This window comes from Pichia kudriavzevii, chromosome 3 (genome assembly GCF_003054445.1).
Source record: "Pichia kudriavzevii chromosome 3, complete sequence".
Taxonomy (NCBI): Eukaryota; Fungi; Ascomycota; class Pichiomycetes; order Pichiales; family Pichiaceae; genus Pichia; species Pichia kudriavzevii.
The window spans coordinates 80,051-102,083 of record NC_042508.1 but is presented as its reverse complement, the minus strand read 5'-3'; the positions used below and the strand labels follow the sequence as shown (position 1 = coordinate 102,083).

Here is a 22,033-nt window from a genome sequence, read left to right as displayed (position 1 = left end):
CTTGGGACGGAACAGAGGAACACTTGATCTCCTTCTTGGTGATGCTACCAAGATAAAACTCGTACACTGGTGGTTGGTGAACTGTCAGAAAATCATTACTGATACAATACTGCCCCCCTCCTCCTTCCCTCTTTCACAAAACCAATACGAGCTATTTTCTCTGTCAATTTTTGAGGAAACAATTATGATATGTTTCACCAACACCTTATTGTTTTGGAAACATGCAATTGGAAACAGAGTCTTTGGTTCAGCCAAAAACCTTTTCTCCAAAGGGTTGAAAAGACCCATATACTTGCCGTATCCTATCAACGTTGGCTACGCACCAGCAAACGCCATGGTTGTCAACCTCCTTCATGCATCCTGATATTCGTGCAAGTACATGTACATGTACATGCACATGAACGTCAAGAAACCACCACTGCACCAAAGTTGCTATTTCACGTGACATACCCCGTATTTGTGTGGTTGTCACGTGATACGCGCGGATGGGCTCCTCTTTGTTTTTTTTCCTGCATGCCAATTGATTTCCAGCTTTATTAAGGTTTCATTGATCAACATATAGTTGGCTACACTAGGCTTTGCCATGTGAATGAACAACAGAACCCTACAAATGACCATCTCTATGGTGCACTTCAGGGTTGTATATCTCTGTTTATTTTTTTTCCTTCATTTCTGTAGTTGAAATATATGCAAACAAGCCATCTCATCGAATCATAGCATCAATGGAACAGCAAACCAAATTTCTGTGTAGGAAATTGTCAAAACGAAAAATTTTCATTGTCTTGTATATGTAGGACACTTCTTATCAGAATACCCCGGTGAACCACCGAATTCACATAGCTTCCTCACCGTACTACACTCCTACTATGTCAGTCCAGGATCGTCGCCCATCAATAGCTGAACGCAGACCTTCCAGCGTGTCAAATTTATCATCTAGGAGACCATCAGTTGTCATACCTCCGCTTGAAGGCATCGAAAAACCAATGGCACAAACAAAGGTTGACAATCTAGAATGTGACGTGCTCATCTGTGGTACAGGGTTGCAGGAGAGTATCTTAGCTGCTGCATTATCCTGGCAAGGAAGCAAAGTTTTACATATCGATACAAATCCTTATTATGGTGACCATTCGGCAACCCTAACGATTGATCAAATCAAAAATTGGTTTATTAACTCAAAACTAAACAAAACTGGTTTCAAAACTTATAAAAACATTAAGCTGGATATTAATGAAAATGATTATAAGATTGTTTCCAGAGACTTTGGTATAGACTTATCCCCTAAAATCCTATTTGCAAAATCGGAATTTTTGAATTTGTTGATAAAATCAAGGGTATATCACTATCTTGAGTTTCAAAGTTTGAGTAACTTCCACACTTTTGAGAACAAGTCATTTGGCAAATTGGTATCCTCTAAAGAAGACATTTTTACAAGCGAATCTTTGGATCTTGTAATGAAGAGAAAATTGATGAAATTTTTGAAATTCATCATCGATGATAATAGTGTCAAAAGTTTGTCACGAGACGATCTAGTTTTGCCATTGAAGGAATATTTGCAAAAGAACTTCAAGATAGATGGTAAATTCAATAATGAATTAATGTATTCTTTGGGATTGATCAACACTCCACAGATAAACGCATTGGATGGTTTATCACGTATTAGAAGGTACTTGTTATCAATGAACATTTATGGTAACTTTCCAACTTTATATTCCAAATATGGTGGACCAGGTGAAATATCTCAAGGTTTCTGTAGATCAGCAGCTGTTGCTGGTACCACCTACAAACTCAACACAAAACTTTTGAATTATGATTCAAAGAAAAAAGTTGCCAATTTAAGTGACGGAACACATGTTAAAGTCAATGAAAGAGTTGTTTCCTCTTTGAACCAAACAATTAACAAACCTAAAAATGCTAAACTATACGAAATTCAAAGAATGGTCTTGATTGTTGACAAGCCGTGTGATGAATGGTTTGCAGAAGGTGAATCGTCATCGATTGTTGTTTTCCCTCCGGGATCGCTCTCCTCCAACAACAAATACCCTGTCGAATGTCTAATCATGGGATCCGGAACCGGTTGTTGTCCAGATGGCAAGTGCATCTGGTATATTCATACCATAGCACCCATAATTAACAATACAGCCGGAAATGACCTCTATTGTGCATTAAAGGAAATGGAAGAGAGTTACATCCGGGAATCTAAGTTCAACATTGAAAACTGTCTAGATGACGACGATATTCAAGTTGTGGATGATAAGGTAACATTAACTGCTCAAGGTTCAGTGAAGTTGAGTGAAAGCCTGAGAAATTTTGAGAATAATTTACCAAATATTAAAGACAAGATTGGTTACATTTTGAAGCTAGAATTTACTCAGCTAACAATGGTTGACCAAAATGATGAAAACAACCTTTGGGGGTTCGATGATACTGTCAAAATTTCGAACGACGATGTCATTGTTACGGATATGCCTTCAAGTGAATTATCGTATGATGGAATAATAACTGAAGCAAAGAAGATCTATAAAGAGATTGTTGGAGATGATGTGGATTTCTTTGATGTGGACTTCGAAGATGATGAGGAAGAGAGGGAAATTGCAGCTACTTTTGAGAATGATGACGTATTAAGTGACGATGTAGCTGTCGAAGAGGGGGACAGCGTGGGAAATAGTGAAACTGGTGTAATGGATTTCGAACTTTAACAGAAGCTTTCAAAATTTAGTATTCAAAACAAGAAAAATAAAAAATGATGATATAATTCAAAAATATATAGAACTATGTACTAACTAATCATGCTTTTTTCACAAGAAAAAAGGGACTGTTATGAATCGACAAAGTTCTATTGAATAGGTTAAATGCGATAATGAATTAACAACTTAAAAAAGAAATTTTATACAAATCCTTCGGCTAAATCAGAGACACATTTATTGGGAAAGAGATTCTAAAAGAATGTTTCTTTCTTCGGAGTCAGCACCCCAGTTAGTGACAACAACACAAGAAGCACCAACAACCTTTCTAGCGTTACCTTCTCTGTCGACTTGACACAAACCAGCCCATTCACCTAATTGCTTAGCGTCAGAGACCTTGATTAATGGGATCTTGTTGTCACCTTCGTTACATAAAGCTTCAACCAACTTGGAGATAGCATCTTCAGTAACAGCATCACAAAGAACACATAATTGAGCTTCACCTCTGGTTAAAGCCTTGGTTGCTTCTCTTAAACCTCTTGCTAAACCATCGTGGACTAAAGCGGTTCTCAAGACCTTCTTGATACAGTCTTCTAAAGTAACAGATGCTTCTTCCTCAACGACGACTTCTTCTTCAACGACGATTTGTTGTTCTTCAATATCAGACATTATTAATTACTTCTTCCTCAGATATAATCCGGTCAGTGGTTACAGAAAAGACAAAAGAGGGAAAGAAAACATCCTGAAAACGTTCTCTCCCCTTTCTTGCATTTTCAACTAAGTTTCCTAATTGAATAACTACCAAAGTGAAAAATTCATGAAGCGACAGACAATAAGGAAAAAAAAAAAATAAAAAACATTAGCTCCAAAAAACAGTCACATATCTGTAAAAGGAAATAGGAAGGGCAATAGCTATATCACGTGGTTTGTAGTAGGGCTTCTGCGATTTACGGCTGCATGAATTGCTATTTTGTTATTGAATTGTGTTACCACTCACGCATTGATGTCATTCTTATCGATTCATTGAACCTCACAACCCCGCAGTACCATTGACTTCTAATAATCTAACGTGCCTAATCAGGATAACGAAGAGATGACAAAACTCGAGTTCAATCACAGTAAGACTCCTATTCTTTACAAGAACAAGCCAAGCTTGCAAAGGTTTGCAGAAACTATTTTTGGAATGTTTTTTTACTCTTCTCCTGTTTATATATTGACTAGATCAGAGAAAATTTTCTTTGGATTACTTATGCTTGGAATCAATATGCTTGTCATTCTTGGTATTTTGAAATCAATCTCTCCATTAATTACATTAATTCAAAAATGCATTTAGGTGGCTAAATGTTGAGCGTATAAACCGAGACAAAAGTATGCTGAGTTTAATTTATATATCGTTATTTATGTTTTTTTTTTCTTACAAAAATCTTAGTTGGCTATAATTTTCCAAGTTAATCGATGTATCCTCTCCTTCACCTATTTTATTGTTCTAACAATCCGTATACCTATATACTATTTAATATACTTGTTAACATCTCTTTATCGGAATCAGTCAATTGACCAAAGATATGTCCGTATTTATCACCTTCATTATTTTGGACACCAAGAATAAAGCTTTTGAACTGACTGAAAATGTTGATGTTATCCAAACTAGTATTTGAATATGGATCTTCCTGTAACTCCTCATCAGATTCAAAACTAAATTTGTTTTCGCCAGTGAAAAAATTACTGTAGTCTTGCTCTTCATCATCTTCACCATCAACACCTCCAAGTGGAGTTTGCCCTGCATTTGCTGTAACATCGTCGTCGTCATCGTTAACTTGATTGATGTTATATGTTAATTCATTTTCCCAGCTTTTGTCTGTGTACTCAGAACGCTTTTTCTCTAAATCCTTTATTGCTTGGGGGATGATGATAAAGAGCTTCGTAAGATTCATACCACAAGTATTTAGGGCCCTACTCAAACCCATCGAGTCAATGGACTGTAAATCAATACTTAATAGGGAAATATAACCCAATATCGAGAGTTTGATGTCAAAGACTCTCTTGAGATCATCAGTTGAGTTGAACCAATTAGCCATAAAATTTTCAATTTGATTGGACTCGATTAAACTTTTTAGGGTGCTGTTTGGATCAATTACTAGTGAGGCAATTATGTTATCCAAGACAGCAATTCTAAATGGCTTACCCTTCTCCTTCAACGTATCGTTGATATCAATAAGGAATTTACTCGAGTAGTTTATTAACGAAGGAACATATTTGCCAGCAATTGAGGAATTGAGTGATAAAACAAATGTGGTAGCTAAATCACTAATATGAACTAAGTCAGAAAATCCAACATCGCCCTCATCAAAATCCATTTCGAAAACATTCAAAATAATCCTATAATATAATTCCTGAACATGAACATTTTCTTGAATTGTCGATGCGCCAAAAATCAGATAGTTCTTTAGTGCAGGCAATGAATCCTCTAAGTACAATGTGATATCTTCATCGTTCAATAGACATTGAACAAATTGGGGTAGTAGTGACCACATTAGTGGAGAAACTTTTCTTGTCAAAAACAATGTGTTTTCAATCAATTCGCCCGCTTCTGCATAAAAATCTTCAATCTTGTCTTCAAAAATAAGTTTGATTACCTGTGAATAGTAAACCTCAAGTTTGGAGATGATATCCACCGAATTTTCAAAATACAACAAAATGGTAATCATCGTATTAAGAATACCTAGTGCGGTGGATGTTTTGTCGTTAGCCATATTATCAAAATCGTCATAGTCTTCGAGAGAGTTGGACATCTCCCCAATGGATTTCAATAGTGATGTCAACTTGATGCATAGCTGTTCCATCAACTGGTCGGCAAAAGGTTCGAGTTTATCTGGGAATGACTCAACTAGCTCTTGCATAACCGCCGGTAAAATATCAGAATCAAACTTATTCGACAATTCCATCAATCTTTCCATTAGTTTTAAAACATAATTATCAAGTGAATTCTTAAATGCGTCATTGATAATAAACGCCTGGATAGCTAAAGCTGCTTGAATCTGAACAGGCAGTTGACTGGACTCGTCTAAAAACGAAGACATGATACCATTGAATAGATTTTCGACAGTTTTAACATCTCTTATTTCCAAATTATCAAATTTTGAAACCAGGTTGTTCACTCTTGCCTTGAGAAATTGATGGTTTGATTGGAAATTTGGTATTATAAAGTTATTTAAAAACGGTTCAACTTCATTGAAAATCGGATTATTTGGTTGTGATAGCTTGTACGATATTGGTGATATGAATTTCATGAGAGCCTCCTTCGCCCTTGCTGCCTCAACAGTGTCCTGTTGTGCCAACTCTGTGAATTTCTCACCAATAAATTGAAACATTGGTACTAAATAATCAGCTCTTTTTTCAACCAACGTGAACAAAAAAGAATGCAATGAATCTTCTCCAGTGTTACCTTCAACAATTTCAAATATTCTATGGATATATTCCTCGGGCTCGTCTTCAAATAATTCTAACTCTTCATCTTTGGGGTTGAAAATACGGAATGAAAGAGTAACAATAATAAAGTTGAAATGGGGTTCAACTAATTTAAAAGTGTCCTTCTTGAGTAGAGCCTGTTCGAACAGTTGAATCAGATGATATAAGGAAGCATCTGATATGATTTTATTTCCTGATGTCCATTTTTCTAAGTTCCCCATGTAAACGTTAATTAATTGAGGTAACACATTGGCCTTAAAGTTGGCTCTAAACTCGTCATACTGGAATTTAGAAGTCAATGTCTTTGTACCGTATCTTTGGAAGAGTCTATATAAGTTGTGATAAGCCCACTTCTGGGCCTTAAACCAGCCTTCGGGTGCATTTCCTGAAAAATCCGCAGTGATTACTTTAACATGGAAAGTTATCCAATCAATTAAAGGTTGGCCATTCCTTAACTGTTCTGGAAAATCCAAGTATGTGACAAATTTGTAGCATTTGATTATGAGCTTAAGGATTTCAGAAGCTTCATAAGAACCTCTTGAAGTGGTGTCCTCTAACAAATGAGTACCAAGGCTAATTAAGCTTGGGAAAAAATTGCTAATGATCGGGTCTAGAACGGCCTGTCTATCTGAATTATGTTTCCATCTGTAAATTCTGCAAAGCTCAGTGAATGAGTAGATACCAATATACAATGAGTTGATATCACTATTTGAGTTATTGATTAAATTGAGAATATGATCCAATAAGTTTGGCCAAGTACTTGGATAGTCAAACTTGATGATCAAGGACAATGCAGGAAGCAATTGATTTCTTAAAATCTTATCGAGTTTGACAATTGAAACAAGTAGTCTCTCTCTAATAATTGGTCTTTCATCATTGTCTATTAAGGTACCGACAGTCCAATTTTTCAATATTACATTCTTGAAGTAGATTGAACATGACTGCTTAACAATTGGCTGGACATCTGGTGTGGAAAGAATGTCTAAACAAGCTGCTAAAAACCCAACCTGATGTGAGAGCTCGTTCAATTGTGCCTCTGCTTGCCTTCTTACATTAGGATCTGCTTGAAGAGACCCAAAAAAGCAATGGTGTAGTTGTTCGACATTCATCCTATTGTGCTGGGCCACGTGCAATGAAACTAACCTTTGTAGTCTTATTTTATCAAGCTGATCTCCTCTTTAAACGGTTTCTGATGCCTGCAGATCTAAAAAAAAATTTTCGACCTTGACCAAATTCATGCTCTTAAAAAGTGTTCACCAGTGCACCAATCTCGAGGGCATGTTTTTTTTTTTGGCAAATGAGGATATCAAGAGGAAGTGAATGGACTGGCACCTGTTATAGAGAGGTACCAGAAGAAACATAGTGGAAGAGTTTAGACCCCACACAACACATCGAAAATGCCATTTTTAGTTACATACAGACCAGCTGTTCTTCTCTTCTTTTTCATTAGACAGCCTGTTGCAGCAGCATCTCTTGTCGGAATGTTTGCGCTATGGGAAGCAGACAGAAACTTGGAATTGGGCGTTAGGGACGCTTTCAACACTTGGAGACAAAACGCACTAGGATTCTCCACTGTGGAGACCCAGTATGAGAGGTTCAAGAGAATTGACGAAGAAAAAAGAAACGAATTACTTTTGAAGCAATAACCATTGGAAAAAGGCACATTAACATACACTTTTTCTCTCTTCAATTCTTCATTTAGCTCATCCACTATTATTTATTAAATTATTCATTGACCCATAAGTTGTATATCTAACAATATATATTATCTAATAGATTACACAAACGTTATTTATTGATATATTTATTAATATTACTTTTATCGTATTTACATGATTGAACTTGTTAGGTGTCGGAGTCACTTTCTGCTTATACGGTACAGTTCAAATATTGCAGCAGGTGTAATTCCCTGGATTCTTCTGGCCTGGCCAATTGTTTCAGGCCTGTTTTCATTTAACTTGGCAATCGCCTCAGCTGATAGAGATGGAATTGTCCTGTAATCAAAACCAGCCGGAAGTCTCAAGTTTTCATCAGCCTTGAAAGCCCTAATATATTCTTTCTCTTTCCGTATGTAGCCGCTGTAATTACCTTCAACTGACACCTTCATTTTGATTCTTTCGTTCATATCTTTAATCAATTCCGAGTCATTGACAACTTCTAAAATCCTATTTATGTTTGAGCCCTTATACTTCAAAATCTCATATGCAGATTTGAGTTTTGAATCATTTCCTATATTGATTTCAGATAAGATGTCATTCCATTTGCTACTACTTAATTTAAAATCTTTCAGCTTCGAAACCGCCGTCTCAAAGCGTTGTTTGTCCTTAGTGAAAACTTCCCACCTAGTATTACTAACACAACCTACTTGCCTACCTAGTTCAGTCAATCTCAAATCTGCATTATCAGCCCTCACACTAACTCTAAATTCGGATCTCGATGTGAACATCCTATATGGCTCCTCGACACCTTTAGTGATAAGATCATCTATAAGAACTCCAATGTATCCATCTGATCTATCTAAAGCTAAGTCTTTTTCGGCATTTTGATGATGCAATCCTGCGTTGATGCCTGCAATGATACCTTGCGCTGCAGCCTCTTCATACCCGGTAGTACCATTAATCTGACCAGCTAGGTAGAGTCCCGAGATAAGTTTGGTTTCCAACGTACGGCTCAATTCTCTTGGATCCACATAGTCATACTCAACTCCGTAAGCAGGTTGCAACATTTCCACATTTTCTAAACCTGTAATATTCCTTAGGATTTCATACTGTATATCTTCAGGCATAGTCATAGAAATCCCATTAGGGTATATAATGTCGTTTTCTTCTCTGTTGAGGGACTCTGGTTCCAGCCACACTCTGTGTTGAGGCTTATCACCAAATCTCAAAATCTTACTTTCCAAAGAGGGACAATATCTTGGGCCTTTGACAGTTTCTCTGATGTGGAAAGTTTTGTGCAAGTTGTTCATAACGATGTCTTTAACTTCTGGTTTTGTGTATGTACCATAGCAAAGTACTTGCTCTTCAGCTGCAATTTTGGGTCTCTCGTTCAAAAAACTCATCGGCTCTGGTGGATTATCGCCATACTCCTTGGTAACTAAGTCATAGTTGATGCTCTTACCACTTATTCTAGGAGGAGTCCCAGTTTTAAGTCTACCCATCATAAATCCTACTTTTTTAAAAGTCTCACTTAACCCTAAACTTGAAGTTTCATCTATCCTTCCAGCTGGCCAACATTTCATACCAAGGTGTATTTCAGCGCCTAAAAAAGTGCCTGTGGTAATAACAACTCGATCGCATTTAACTAACTCTCCATTTGATAGAACAGCTCCCCTGACAATACCGCTATTGCGTCCCAATGGATCGGCATCTTGAAACTCAATAATCAAATCTTCAATTTTGTTTTCTATAATATCCAGATTTTCATATTTCTTTACAAAATTTTGCATTTCTTTCTGATAAAGATCCCTATCAATTTGTGCACGATATCCCCAAACAGCAGCACCTCTGGATCTATTTAGAATTTTGAACTGTATACCAGCTCGATCGACGATTCTGGGGCAAACTCCGTCTAATGCATCGATCTCTTTGAGCAAAGTACCTTTCCCAATACCTCCAAAGGCTGGATTGCAGCTTGTTGCTCCAATATTATCCCACTTAGGAGTAACCAAAGTAGTTTTGACGCCTGTACGTGCAGATCCAGTAGCCGCTTCTATACCTGCGTGGCCTCCACCAACCACAATGACTGGATGATATGGTGAGGTTGCAAGTTTCCTGGCTACTTCGGCATCATAATGTAGCAAACGCTTGAATATGTGTGGAAAGGGCATTACTATATCAGCCTTTTGTGAGATTGTATAGAGGAAGTATAGACAAAGGACAGTTGAAGAAAAGAGCCTGCCACATGTATATGGACTTCAAACAGGAGTGAAAAATTCTCAATTAGGAAATTAATTTTTCTCTCTTGCGTTTCACGATCCTAGATGCTGTATTGTATTTGATTTACGCTAATAAAGTTCAACCTCTGGAAATATTTGAAAACATACTTCATGTCAGACAAAAAAAGGACAAAGATTTCTAAGTCAGTGAAAACAAAACTGCGACAGAGTACTCTATTTGAACCAGAAATAAAGGTCACAAAATGTGCTCAGTGTGGCTACGAGTGGATAAAAACAATCAAAAAATCTGTTACTCTTCATAATATGCATCACGACGACTTCTTAAATGGACTGACTTTACCTAAGCCTAATTACAACACGTTAATTAATCATGGAAACTGTGTGGATACATTTAAAGTCGGAGGTTCTCGTTTAGCATTATATATGTGCAAATCCAACAACCCTGTAATAACCAAAATAGTGGACTCTATGATGAAGACGCTCAACAAAGTATGGCTCAATTCTATGGGGGCATCGACCAGTTGGAGAAAGAGGCCTGATGAAAGCCCGGTGTTTTTGCTGGTGGAAAAAAGTCCCACTGACAAGCTGTCACGTGTTATAGGAATAACTACCACCGACCCACCACCGAAACAACAGGCATACATCAAGGGATATTGCATGGAACTTGAAACAGCAAACATTAGTTCAAAGGAAGAACTGAAGCTAAGCATCGGGATCTCAAGAATATATGTATGTCCAAAATATCGAAGGCATCATCTAGCTATGGCAATGTTAGATGCTGTTCTTTGTCATTCATTGTATGGTGTTAAATTGAACCAATGGCAGATAGGTTTCAGCCAACCAAGTGGTGCTGGAACTTTGCTATTGAAAAAATGGTACAATAACTCTAAACACATTCCCGTTTACCATGAAGTTGATAATTGAGATGTTATGTCATCGCTTTTAACATAACCAGAACAACACTTCACTGTTCAGAGTGAACGCCGTGAATTCCTGGCTCTCAAATATGTAAATTCAATGTATATTATAGTCCTTAGAAAAAAAAAATTGTTAGGATTCACTAATTTCCCTTTTGGGCGAGAAGTTATTTTCCATGTTTTAGACGCAAGTTTATTTCGTGTTGTTGTTCTTGCCTATCGAAGCCTTCCCCTTGCTGCAAACGTCTACAGTTGTCTAAACTCTACGTCTACTATTGAAAATACAAAGTGGGAGATGTGTGCGAGTCATGTTTCTGATCCGGGCATGTTGATGGTTTTCTCAATCCGCAATAGCCATGATCCGCAAGAAATGGAATACGCCATCACAAATTTTAAGCAGTATATTAAAAGAAATTTGGTTGATCTTACTCACGTTGAAGACTACTGTACATCTCTAATATTAGTTTTTAATGATTGTCGAGATCTGTGTGTGTTGGCGTTTAGCACACTATGTCACTTGATTAAGAGAGTAAGTATTCAGGATCCAAAAGTTTTATCCGGCGTTTACAATTCTGTCATACCTTTCTTGTTAGAGAGGTTAGTGGAGACAAAGGATTCTATCAGACTAACTGCATTAAAGTCTATCAAAACATGTATTGAGTCAGCACCCAATGGTGAAATAAACCAAATCATCCAATTTTTAGTCGGCGATGGGATGAAAGACGAGTATATTCAAGGTCCAGTTTTAGATCTACTTTATCAAATTACTGAGTCCTCTGCCAATTTCAAGTTTTCTTTCAAGTACATATTGGATAACATCATCCATATTTTGAGTTCAGACAATGAAGATGTTGTCCACAAAGTTAACCAATTACTTGTGTTGTATTTCACACGTATAAACCCTACCAATAATACAGCTAGAAGCGATCTAGTAAATTCATTGGTTGAAGAAAAAATAGATCCTAATGTGGTCTCTATATTACTAAATTCTATTGATGCTACTCTATTCAATAAATACCTCAGTCAGCTAGACTCGAGTGAACCTGATATCCAAGCGAAGGCTCATCTTGATGAGATTTTGGACAAAATTCCAATGTGGAATGCTGATGATTCTAATCTTAAACCACTAGACTTTGACAGAGATAGCTCAAAGGCTGCATATGAAAATATGTTGAGCAATTTTCAAACACACTTTGAAGGCAAAGAATCTGAGAGGAATTGGAAGCAGAGACAGGAATTAATTATTAAATTGCGGGAAATTCTTCGTGGGGGGAATTTATTGCAAGATTATTCAATTGAAAACTATTTATACTTGATCAAAGAGGTAAAGGAATGTATATGCAAAGGAATGCTATCCCTAAGGACTAGTCTATCAAACAATTCATGTCAACTAGTGAAAGATTTGGGTTTGTTTATTGGAGCATATTTAGATTTTTCACTCGTTGAAACTTTTTTAAATTCATTGATTAAACTCACATCTGCTAGAAAAATAATACAGCATCAGAATGCAAATGTTGCTATAATCGCTTTGCTACTGTACACAAGTCTCAACCCCAAAATTTTTAATATGCTAATAGCAACTTCACAGGATAAAAACATCCAGCCAAGAGTTTATACGGGTAATTGGGTCCAACTTTTAATCTTGAAAAATTATGATCCTCAAGATAAAGAACTTTTGCACTATATCGTCGATTCCTTAGAGAGCGTAATTATCAGAGGTCTTTCTGATCCGTTACCACTAGTCAAAGATGCAATGCGAAATTCATTTTGGACTTTATGCGAGTTAGAGCCAAGATATGAAAGCAAATTCATGAGAAAATTAGATCCACAGACAGTAAAAGGCCTTGAAAGAGCAAAGAGTATGTATTCCTCTACGATCAAGAAGCTTATAGCACCAGTAAAGCCAATGCGGCCCTTAAAAAATCTACATCGGCAAAATGCTCTTCCAAATTTATCTTACGAGCCTGTTAGAAAACTTCAGCGCAGTGAATCCTTACATGAAAATAGGAAAACTGAACCAGAAAAGAAACAGATTAGAAATCATACTATTGGTTCTGATGTATCAAAAATTGAGAAGCTAGAAACTATTATCGGCGTCGAGCGTGAGCGTGAGCGTGATGAAATGGAAGATTTTACCGGCCGATTGAAGAGGGAAAATGTTATTTATGAAGAGTTGACATCTGATTCAAAAAGTCTTCAAAAAAGTGGGTTTGAGAAACTATTGAAAGAAAGCGATTCTTCATCAATCACTATCAAATTTCATAATGCGCTGAACAGTTTAACTATTACTAATCACGAGTTATTTGATGTAATTTTTCAGAAGGATAGTTACTTTAAAAAGATATCCAGCTACATTTCCACCGATAATGTTTTGAGACTTTTTTGCATGTATTATGCGAGTCATCCAGATACACCAATTGAGTTTATAATCGATGGGTTATCAATAGAAGATTTATGCTTGTCGTCTATCAAGATTATTGACTATGCTACTGATACATCGAAAATCAATAATATCAACTTATCTATCCAATTTATCAAGAATAAGTATAGGATGATCAACTCAATACTGAAATTGTTGGAGAAACTATTGACTTTTAAAAAGGACCAAATCAAGTCATATTTACTTGCTAGCATCTTTGAATGTTTAATCAGTAGTTATTCGATAATCCAAGCAGATGAGGCATTTAAAGCGCAATATATCATAATATTCGAACTGTGTTTGAATGAATACCCTGATTTATTTCTACGTGCTTTAGACGAAACGACAGATGAAATTAACAAGGTGGAAATTTCCAAAGAACTGAAGATTCTGACAAATGAAGATGATGGAAGCACCTCTATGTTTTCTAATGATGATAAACTGTTGTCTCCAATTAAAGTCAATGGCGAAGAACTTGGTGAAAACTTAGACGAAATGACCAGAGTTGTTCCCAGGATTAGGCATGATGGGCCAGTGCCTTTAATTCAGACAGATATGACTATGATTTTGCCAAAGTCAAAGGGACATGGATTGTTTGATATGAAAAGTGATGAAATCATGGGATCTGATATTTTTGTCGATGAAGGAACAGACTATGAGAATAAAGAGAATGAAAATCCAAGAGATGCGATGGATTATTCGAAATCAGACTCATTTGTAGATGAGAAAGGGCTACAACAACAACAACAACAACAACAACAACAACAACAGCAGCAGCAACAACAACAACAGCAACAACAACTAATCGATGAAAGTGAAATCGAAAGTACCGGTACAGCTCAAAATGATCAAACAATGCATGATGTTAAGGGAAGCGAAGAAGAACAAGAAGTTCCTTCTGTTGTTGATATTACAGATAACGACAACGTGAATCAAGAAGAATCACCATATCCTCTGGATGAAATAATTGAGGAAGGATCAAATATATCGATTATCATGAAAGAAGATAAAGTTATGAGCGATTCAACACCTGACATAAACATGCTTACCATTGAAGATTTTGGAGATACTAAAATTGATGGGCACCTTGGAGTTGTCCTAGCGGAACTACTGGAGGCCAGTCCTGCAGAATTTCAAGGTTTAGATAACTTAGAAACCTATCAAGATTTTGTCAACTTATTTCATAGTATTGAAAGATTGGACAAGGTTGATGTATACAACCAAATGGTAGTGAATATTGAGAAAGAAACTTTTATTGTTGAGAGTCTATCTCTAATTAGATATAATGGATACATTGAACATGGCATCATTGATGCACTCGACAAAATAGTTCATATTCCAGAGTTTGTATGTTTTGATGAGATCATCAGTATGTTTGATGTGAAGACACTTGTTTCGTTCAAATTCAATAAGAAAAGCGACAGATTACAAGAGATGATATTGAAGTCAATACTGGACAAACTGGAACAGATTGACTGTGAGGACGTATTCATGATTGGGACGTTTCTGAAAAGATACGTTGAACATGCGGACTCTTTTATCAGAATGTACTCGACGTTGATATTTGAAAGACTTTATCATTTCCATTCTAACCATAAGGTTGACAAAAACGGTGTTGAGTTGGTTGACGAACTATTAGTCAAAGACATGGGGGACCATTTGATCAGATATTGCAATATATAATACTTAATGCTTTTGTTTTTATATATTCAACTAGATTTCGAATTATACAACTAGTCTATAGGAGTTTATATATTTACACGAAAAGGTGGAGGGGTTTGGGAGAAGGTTGCCTATTGATTAGAAGAACTTTTCACCCTGATCAACAAACATGCCTTCAAAAGATTCGTCACTAGGAAGTTTAGCATCCAGAGGCTTATACAGGTACCAAGCCTTGAGCGCTTTACCAAAGGATTTGATTCTTGCTTCTCTGAGAGAATTACCTTCGGATGTTGCCAACAAGTTTTCTCCAGAGAAACAACCAACAACATACACTGGAGTTGAAGAGAATCTACCTGTTTCGGAGATGAGTCTAATTGTTGGAGGCTGCATGTTGTTAGTTCTCAACAACCTTGTCAATAATTTTCCAGGTTCCTTGAATGAGAAAAAGGATGATATGTCCACCTGTCTCGATAGAATGTGATCATGGACAAATTGCTTTGTTGTCTCCTCACCTGCATGGATGTGCAGTCCACCTACGATTGAACGCACAGAGTTTGCAAATGCTTCTGATTTAGATAGTTCAAAGACGCTATGATCAGGGGCGTATTTGACGATATCCGTTTCAGGTTCGGTGACCTTACGTGTGTACCTCAATGTACCAAACTTGAAGATCTCTGGTTCGTTGGAGAGGTATCTCTCCAATTTGGAAGACGAGTCTTCGGAAATACCCCATGTGTTTTTAGCAACGTCATAGAGAGAGTAGTTGCCGATGAAGGCATCAGTAGCTGCCCTTAAAACAGAAAGTGGTAGTCTAGGGTAGTTTGCAATCAAGTATTCAGTGACATAGAAAGATAAGATATGGGCACCCAGGATGGAGAGCTGCTGGTTGGAGGCGATCACGTCGTGCTTGGAGGTTGGACATGTCAATGCCTTGACCAGGGTGGAATATTGATAAGATTCAGGTAATCCAAGTCTTGCATGCAAAGCTATAATTGAAGGTATTAGTTTGGCCTCCTCTTCAGAGACAACGTTTGTTGGTTTGTCCTTGGTAGTGTATTCCGAGAAGTCAAACTTGTTTTCTGGAGTGGATACATTGGACGATTCTACAAACTTGTTCTTTGCAGTTTCGTATGAAAACCTGTAGTTCTTACTGTTTATTGATGATTCAACAACCTTTGGAGCAGCTGGAGAAACCGAGATATTTCTTGCAACAACAACGCTCCAACGCTTGTTGGATAGCTGCACTGCTCTGGATCTGTTCATAAATGAAAGCATTCTGGTTGACAAGCCTGGACGTACTAGTGTTCCCCTGGTTGCAGTGACAATATGCTACTCAGAGTGTCCAATACTTGTCTTCACCTTGGATTATTTCAATTTCCAAGGAAAAAAAAAAAAAAAATAAAAAAATGCCATTTCGTGAAAAATCCGCGGAAAATGCGAAAAGGCCGCATTGGGAAAGGAGACGGGGGGAGTGGAAGAGAGGAACTCTATAGCATAACCGTCATGTACATTCAGCAAATTCCCATTTTCTTATTCTCATTTTCCCTCCTATTACTGGGAACTGAAAAAAAAAAAAAAAAGAAAAAATCTTACCAAGAAAACCCCTCCGGTCACGTGACTGGCGGTGTACGGGTGGTGGGCTGTTTCTTTTCCCCCATGCGATTGTTTGCCAACTGAGGAGGAGGAGGAGGAGACTCTGTGAAACGGGGAACAAGAGCTGGCCATCAAAGCAGAGGGGGAGGGGGCACAGCAACAGTTAGTTTTGCCACTGATAAGAGACAATAGAGACACCACCATATTGCAAGATGTCACACGGTCATACTGTCTATCCTAAGTTTGTGCGTGCACCTTCTGGAGGTTGGTTCCACACTCCAAAGAACCATCACGTCAACGGTCTTATTGCGTTTGCAGGGTTTGCTGTAGTCATGTACGGTTTCTACAGACAAGCCGAGGCCAATGTGATCAATCCAAAAGAGGCCTATTCTCTTGACACTGTGGCAAAGTGGAACGAGGCGGCAAAGAAATGAGTCCACCCTTGAAGGTTCTATTATATCCAACTGTTTTCTTTATATAATTGATGCAGATATATACACTGTCTATTTATTCTATTATTTATTTCATTCTAATAAACATAAACTTTGAGTTTGGGGTTTGCCTCCTTCAAGATCTTCAACAAGTCAAAAGTCTCCCTGTCGTCAACCACGCTACGTAGCTTGGGATCGACATAGTTGTCCAGAATAACAGTGTCAATCTCATCCGCAGCAAGGGCTAGCGTGCTCTCAAAATTCTTCTCCTTGTCCTGTTTGCTTATATCTAGCAACTTCTCGATCCTCCCAGGAGTGGCATTCAAGATCCTGCTCCAGGTTGTTTTCAACATCTTCAAGTCGTTTCCAATCGGGTTTTTGGCAATCAATTTGATCGACCCACCTTCCAAGTCCCTTGTGGCCCTGTGAACATCGCAAGCCCGAATCGCAGAGATGGACAATATTAGTATAAACTTCCTCTTTGGAATCTCAACGGTTTTGTTGAACTTCTTGTTGAACTTCTTCTTCGTCTCAAACTTCTTGATCTTGTTTCTCAGCCTCTTGAACTCCTTGATGCTTGGAATCAAATCCTTCATGTACATCTCAATGTACTTGGAGAGGTTCTCGAGGTTCTTCTCCATTGAAAAATCACTGCTATCAATAACATTTTTCCCCTGCAAGTAGTATTCCGTTAGCTCCAATGGCGACAGTTGCGGATACACTTCCCGGACCTTGGAATTGAGCTTCTCAACGATAATATCATTCTTCTCAACACTTAATGACTTCTTGGACTCCTTTTCAAACTCCATCTTTTGCTTCTTCTTCGATTTCTTCTCTTCACTTGGACCTTTCCTCTTCTTGCCAACACTTACAACCACATCGGTACCTTCCTTGGCTTCCTCTTCAACTTCGCTATCAAATGCTCCCTCGATATCGGTCTTATCTGCAGCAGATGGTTCCTTTATCTCAGACTCGATTTCGATGCCTTCCTCATTGTCGCTTAACTCGTAGTCAATGGCAAGCCCATCGTCTAAATCCTCGACATTTTCCTCTCTTCTTTTGTCAGCAGTCATTGTTGCACACTTCAGCAGGATTGGGAGAAGACAGCTATCTAGTGAAACAAAAAAAATTGGAAAGTAGAGAAAAAAACAATTTTTTTTTTTTGACCGCATCAGGAAAATCACCAAGCATGAATCTGCAACTTCAATATCTGAAGAAAATCAACAACATCAACTACTTTACAGTTTTTTCGAAACCGATATTTGAGCTACTTGCACAAAGGATGTCTCTTAATGCAACACCGCAGAGGAAGATGGAACTCGAGCAAGCGCCTTCTCGACCTATGACTCCAAGGTCCCCTCGGTCTCCACATTCTCCTTACACTTCTCGTTCTCCACATACACCCCGAAAATCTCTAACACCGTTAACAAAGCATGCATTGCAGATGTCCACGACACCGACACGCAACAGACTACTGCTAACGCCTACTAAGAATAAGCAAAGGCAAATATACGATCCATTGACTGATTTGCAAATTTTGGGAAAGCTGTTCCATGCACAAACAAGCATCAAGAAGAAGCAAAAACCAAATCCTGCAAGGGAAACTTCACCTACAGCTAAGGTCGGCTTGGAACAGGACCAGGAAATTGTTTCTGGGAATGATCGTACGCAATCCACATTTTCGTCACCCTCTAAGCCTCAAACGTTTGCACCTTTCTCCTCTCCCACTCCTCAAATCCCACTAAACTCAACTATCCCTAGTTTTGTCAACAAGGATGTTAGAAACTTTGGTAGGTACTTTGGCGAAACCAGTAGTCTTCACAATACTAGCTCGCTCCAAGATTCTGTGGAGCATTCGTCATCAATGGTGGTTGACGATACATTACCTATAACGCAATCACAATCACAGTCACAACAAGTACAGACGCCTGATAGAGATGTCAGCAGAAGAAACACTACTTTTGAGTCATATGCAGATACTTCAATAGCGGTTCCGGAAGCCATATTACGTGATGGGTCTGGTATATTGGGAATGTCTGATTCCGAAGATGATAGGCAGGAAGGAGATGTTTCGATAGGTCAGCAAGTTGACGGTGACATTCCAGCGCTTGGTGAATACCCGGACTTTGCAGATTTAACAAATGAAGAAATTGAAGATTATAAGGCCAACCTGAGTATTATACAGGCATCAAGTGATGAGTCAGATGAAGACGTAGAGGCAGGCGACCTATCATTAGTTCGTGATTATTACGAACATAAAGAAACTCAGCGGAAAAGGAGAAGGTCATTCAACACGACGCATACTCCCCAAAAACCACCACTTTTCACTATCCGTCTAGTGAAGAAGATGTTTCAAACTTTACAATTACCTGCTCCCATGAATTTAAATGAAGATTTGTTTAACGAATTGACCAATAGATTTATAGAAATCGAATTAAGAAAGAGTATGCAAATGTCCAAAGAGAATGGAATGAATAATAGAATTGTATATACAGATCTCCTTGGCGATGATGAAGATGACGAGAGCATTTTGCTAAATGCGATGAGTGAATGCGATTTGGAAACTGTCAAAATCATTGAAGGTGTATTGTATAGTAATTTAGCATTACGAAAGAAGAGACATGAGAATGTTAGAGTGCCTCGTCTTTCAAGGGGAAGCATAGACAGTCAGTCTGAAGCAAAGTGGTATCAACCTAATGACGGCGTTGCAAGCTTCCCCCAGACTCCAAGGAGGGATACAAATAGAGATGATAATGGAAAAGCAGAGACCACAGAAAGTATCAGTGATTTGGGGAATATTGATTCTAGCGTTATCGAAATGCCTGAGCAAAAAGATGAAGGCTCCAACCCTTTTGACGACGATAAAGTTGTTGATTTAGATAAGTACTCGTCATACATTACTCTTCAGATCCAACAAGATGCATCTGACTCAAGTGATCTCGAAATTCCATTGGCTGTAGAAGAAGAGGAGGAGGAGGAGGATGAAGAGACCGATATCGAGGAATAGGAAGCCATAATGTATAATATTGTAAATTAGCACCTTGTCTTAAACTTTTATACCCGTTAAACCTAGAAACAAAACTTTCATGAGTTTTCGAAGTGTACTTTTCTCAGCTTGCATGTAAATCTGATTGGCAATGAATTTGTCCCTCGATATGTGCATATTTATTTGTAGTTCTACTGATGTTTTTATAATCCTTCGAATAGCTACTTCAAATTTTTTGAATCTGCCTGGACAGTGATGTTTTACAGAGATTTTTTTTTTTTCGTAAAGACAACCATCTGATTGCAAGGTGAAAGAACCTCCATTATATAGTACGTGGGCAACAGATCAATGTAGCATGGTGTTTAACATTTGGGCAATAAGTTTTTGACAAAATAAACCATTTACTTAAAATAATGACATTGAGTTTATGTGTGAATAAAACCGGCTGGCAAATATTCAGCTTTGAAGGTTGAGAGCAAAGCAAGGACCAAAAGACTCCAAACCTGTAATTCCCTTCTTAGCAGTTGGAAAGCTTTTTGAACTAAAGGTTACATAGCTATTGGTAAATTGGATGTCTTTAGATAGAAACAAGCACAAGGCATGCTTTACAAAGTGTATCTACTGCGTTATCGAAAATGACGTACAAGTTATGCTACACCACACTTACAGAATACTGCAACAACAGATTTTTTGCACATACGAGTCGTAAATGAACTTCTTAGTACAAACGTTGGTGAAGCTACTCCACATTTAAAACAAATATCTTTCCACCCCGAATACCCCAGATAAAAACAAAATTGCCCTAGTTTCAGAATTAGAACGTATATTTTACCGGAAACAGTTGTGGTGATATGCGCATTAGGTTATTCTTCATCGTTCAGTGTAGCTGTGATATAACTAACATCTGTAAATAGACCTAACAGACAAATTTCAAAATGTACAACAAAGAAAACATTGGTGCGATTTTTAGGTATGGCATGATAGTTCCATTATTGATTTTTTTTTCCAATTTGATGGCTCCTTCCCCACAAGGTAAAGATAACCTTGTTTGTAATATTGAAACAACGCCATTGACCATGACCGACTACTCCCACCTATTACCTGTCTCTGCACGTTGGAAACAACAAATTACAGATTTTTTGAGTGAAGACATCCCTAGTTTTGACTACGGAGGGTTTGTTGTTGGGAATGCACAGAAGACTGCGTCATTGTATATGAAATCGCCAGGTGTCATCTGCGGTATCCCATTTTTACAGGAAGTTTACGACCAATGCCATGTCACTGTTGAGTGGCAGTGTAAAGAGGGTGAATATAGAGATCCCTCTGCGGAGTCAAGCAATGGGAAGATTATTGTTGCAAAGTTGAGCGGTGAATCAAAGAACCTGTTACAAGCTGAGAGAGTTGCACTCAATTTAATGTCACGATTATCCGGAATTGCCAGTGAGAGTAGGGAAATTACTGAGTTGGCCAAGGATTCTGGATATGGCGGGATAATTGCAGGTACGAGAAAGACAACACCTGGCTTACGGATCATGGAGAAATATGCCATGCTAGTTGGTGGAGCAGACATGCACCGTTTTGACTTATCGAGCATGATCATGCTAAAGGACAACCATATTTGGTCTACTGGCTCGATCACCAACGCCATTAAAAATGCGAAAAGAGTAGGTGGTTTTGCCATTAAGGTTGAAATTGAAGTCCAATCGTTGGAAGAAGCTATTGAGGCGATTGAAGCTGGTGGTGATATAATCATGTTGGATAACTTCCAGGGGGAGGAGTTGACCAAAGTTGCCAAGCAATTGAAGGATATGTTTACGGGTAAGAGGCATTTTTTACTTGAGTGCAGTGGTGGGCTAACTAAGATGAACATCAAGGAATATCTATGTAACGAAATCGACATTTATTCAACGAGTTCCATCCATCAAGGTACGCCGGCAGTTGACTTTAGTATGAAGATAGATAAATAGAAGTACGTCAC

General features: G+C 37.9%; 10 protein-coding genes across 10 annotated transcripts; 5 read left to right on the top strand and 5 right to left on the bottom strand.

The window, feature by feature from the left end:
• Positions 1 to 866: 866 nt before the first annotated feature.
• C5L36_0C00600 (uncharacterized protein) lies at positions 867 to 2,696 on the top strand (the record flags this gene model as incomplete). The annotated part of the gene is made up of 1 exon (XM_029465733.1): positions 867 to 2,696. The coding sequence occupies one exon, from the start codon at positions 867 to 869 to the stop codon at positions 2,694 to 2,696; it is 1,830 nt and encodes a 609-aa protein (XP_029321593.1).
• Positions 2,697 to 2,918: 222 nt separating this feature from the next.
• Positions 2,919 to 3,350, bottom strand: C5L36_0C00590 (uncharacterized protein; the record flags this gene model as incomplete). The annotated part of the gene is made up of 1 exon (XM_029465732.1): positions 2,919 to 3,350. One exon carries the CDS (start codon positions 3,348 to 3,350, stop codon positions 2,919 to 2,921), a length of 432 nt encoding a protein of 143 aa, XP_029321592.1.
• Positions 3,351 to 4,183: 833 nt separating this feature from the next.
• C5L36_0C00580 (uncharacterized protein) lies at positions 4,184 to 7,258 on the bottom strand (the record flags this gene model as incomplete). Its single annotated transcript, XM_029465731.1, has 1 exon — positions 4,184 to 7,258. One exon carries the CDS (start codon positions 7,256 to 7,258, stop codon positions 4,184 to 4,186), a length of 3,075 nt encoding a protein of 1,024 aa, XP_029321591.1.
• Positions 7,259 to 8,007: 749 nt separating this feature from the next.
• Positions 8,008 to 9,978, bottom strand: C5L36_0C00570 (uncharacterized protein; the record flags this gene model as incomplete). The annotated part of the gene is made up of 1 exon (XM_029465730.1): positions 8,008 to 9,978. The coding sequence occupies one exon, from the start codon at positions 9,976 to 9,978 to the stop codon at positions 8,008 to 8,010; it is 1,971 nt and encodes a 656-aa protein (XP_029321590.1).
• A 219-nt stretch (positions 9,979 to 10,197) lies between these two features.
• On the top strand, positions 10,198 to 10,971 carry C5L36_0C00560 (uncharacterized protein; the record flags this gene model as incomplete). The annotated part of the gene is made up of 1 exon (XM_029465729.1): positions 10,198 to 10,971. One exon carries the CDS (start codon positions 10,198 to 10,200, stop codon positions 10,969 to 10,971), a length of 774 nt encoding a protein of 257 aa, XP_029321589.1.
• Positions 10,972 to 11,064: 93 nt separating this feature from the next.
• C5L36_0C00550 (uncharacterized protein) lies at positions 11,065 to 15,066 on the top strand (the record flags this gene model as incomplete). The annotated part of the gene is made up of 1 exon (XM_029465728.1): positions 11,065 to 15,066. One exon carries the CDS (start codon positions 11,065 to 11,067, stop codon positions 15,064 to 15,066), a length of 4,002 nt encoding a protein of 1,333 aa, XP_029321588.1.
• Positions 15,067 to 15,183: 117 nt separating this feature from the next.
• Positions 15,184 to 16,320, bottom strand: C5L36_0C00540 (uncharacterized protein; the record flags this gene model as incomplete). The annotated part of the gene is made up of 1 exon (XM_029465727.1): positions 15,184 to 16,320. The coding sequence occupies one exon, from the start codon at positions 16,318 to 16,320 to the stop codon at positions 15,184 to 15,186; it is 1,137 nt and encodes a 378-aa protein (XP_029321587.1).
• An 847-nt stretch (positions 16,321 to 17,167) lies between these two features.
• On the bottom strand, positions 17,168 to 18,241 carry C5L36_0C00530 (uncharacterized protein; the record flags this gene model as incomplete). The annotated part of the gene is made up of 1 exon (XM_029465726.1): positions 17,168 to 18,241. One exon carries the CDS (start codon positions 18,239 to 18,241, stop codon positions 17,168 to 17,170), a length of 1,074 nt encoding a protein of 357 aa, XP_029321586.1.
• Positions 18,242 to 18,258: 17 nt separating this feature from the next.
• C5L36_0C00520 (uncharacterized protein) lies at positions 18,259 to 20,076 on the top strand (the record flags this gene model as incomplete). The annotated part of the gene is made up of 1 exon (XM_029465725.1): positions 18,259 to 20,076. One exon carries the CDS (start codon positions 18,259 to 18,261, stop codon positions 20,074 to 20,076), a length of 1,818 nt encoding a protein of 605 aa, XP_029321585.1.
• A 914-nt stretch (positions 20,077 to 20,990) lies between these two features.
• Positions 20,991 to 22,022, top strand: C5L36_0C00510 (uncharacterized protein; the record flags this gene model as incomplete). The annotated part of the gene is made up of 1 exon (XM_029465724.1): positions 20,991 to 22,022. The coding sequence occupies one exon, from the start codon at positions 20,991 to 20,993 to the stop codon at positions 22,020 to 22,022; it is 1,032 nt and encodes a 343-aa protein (XP_029321584.1).
• Positions 22,023 to 22,033: the final 11 nt, after the last annotated feature.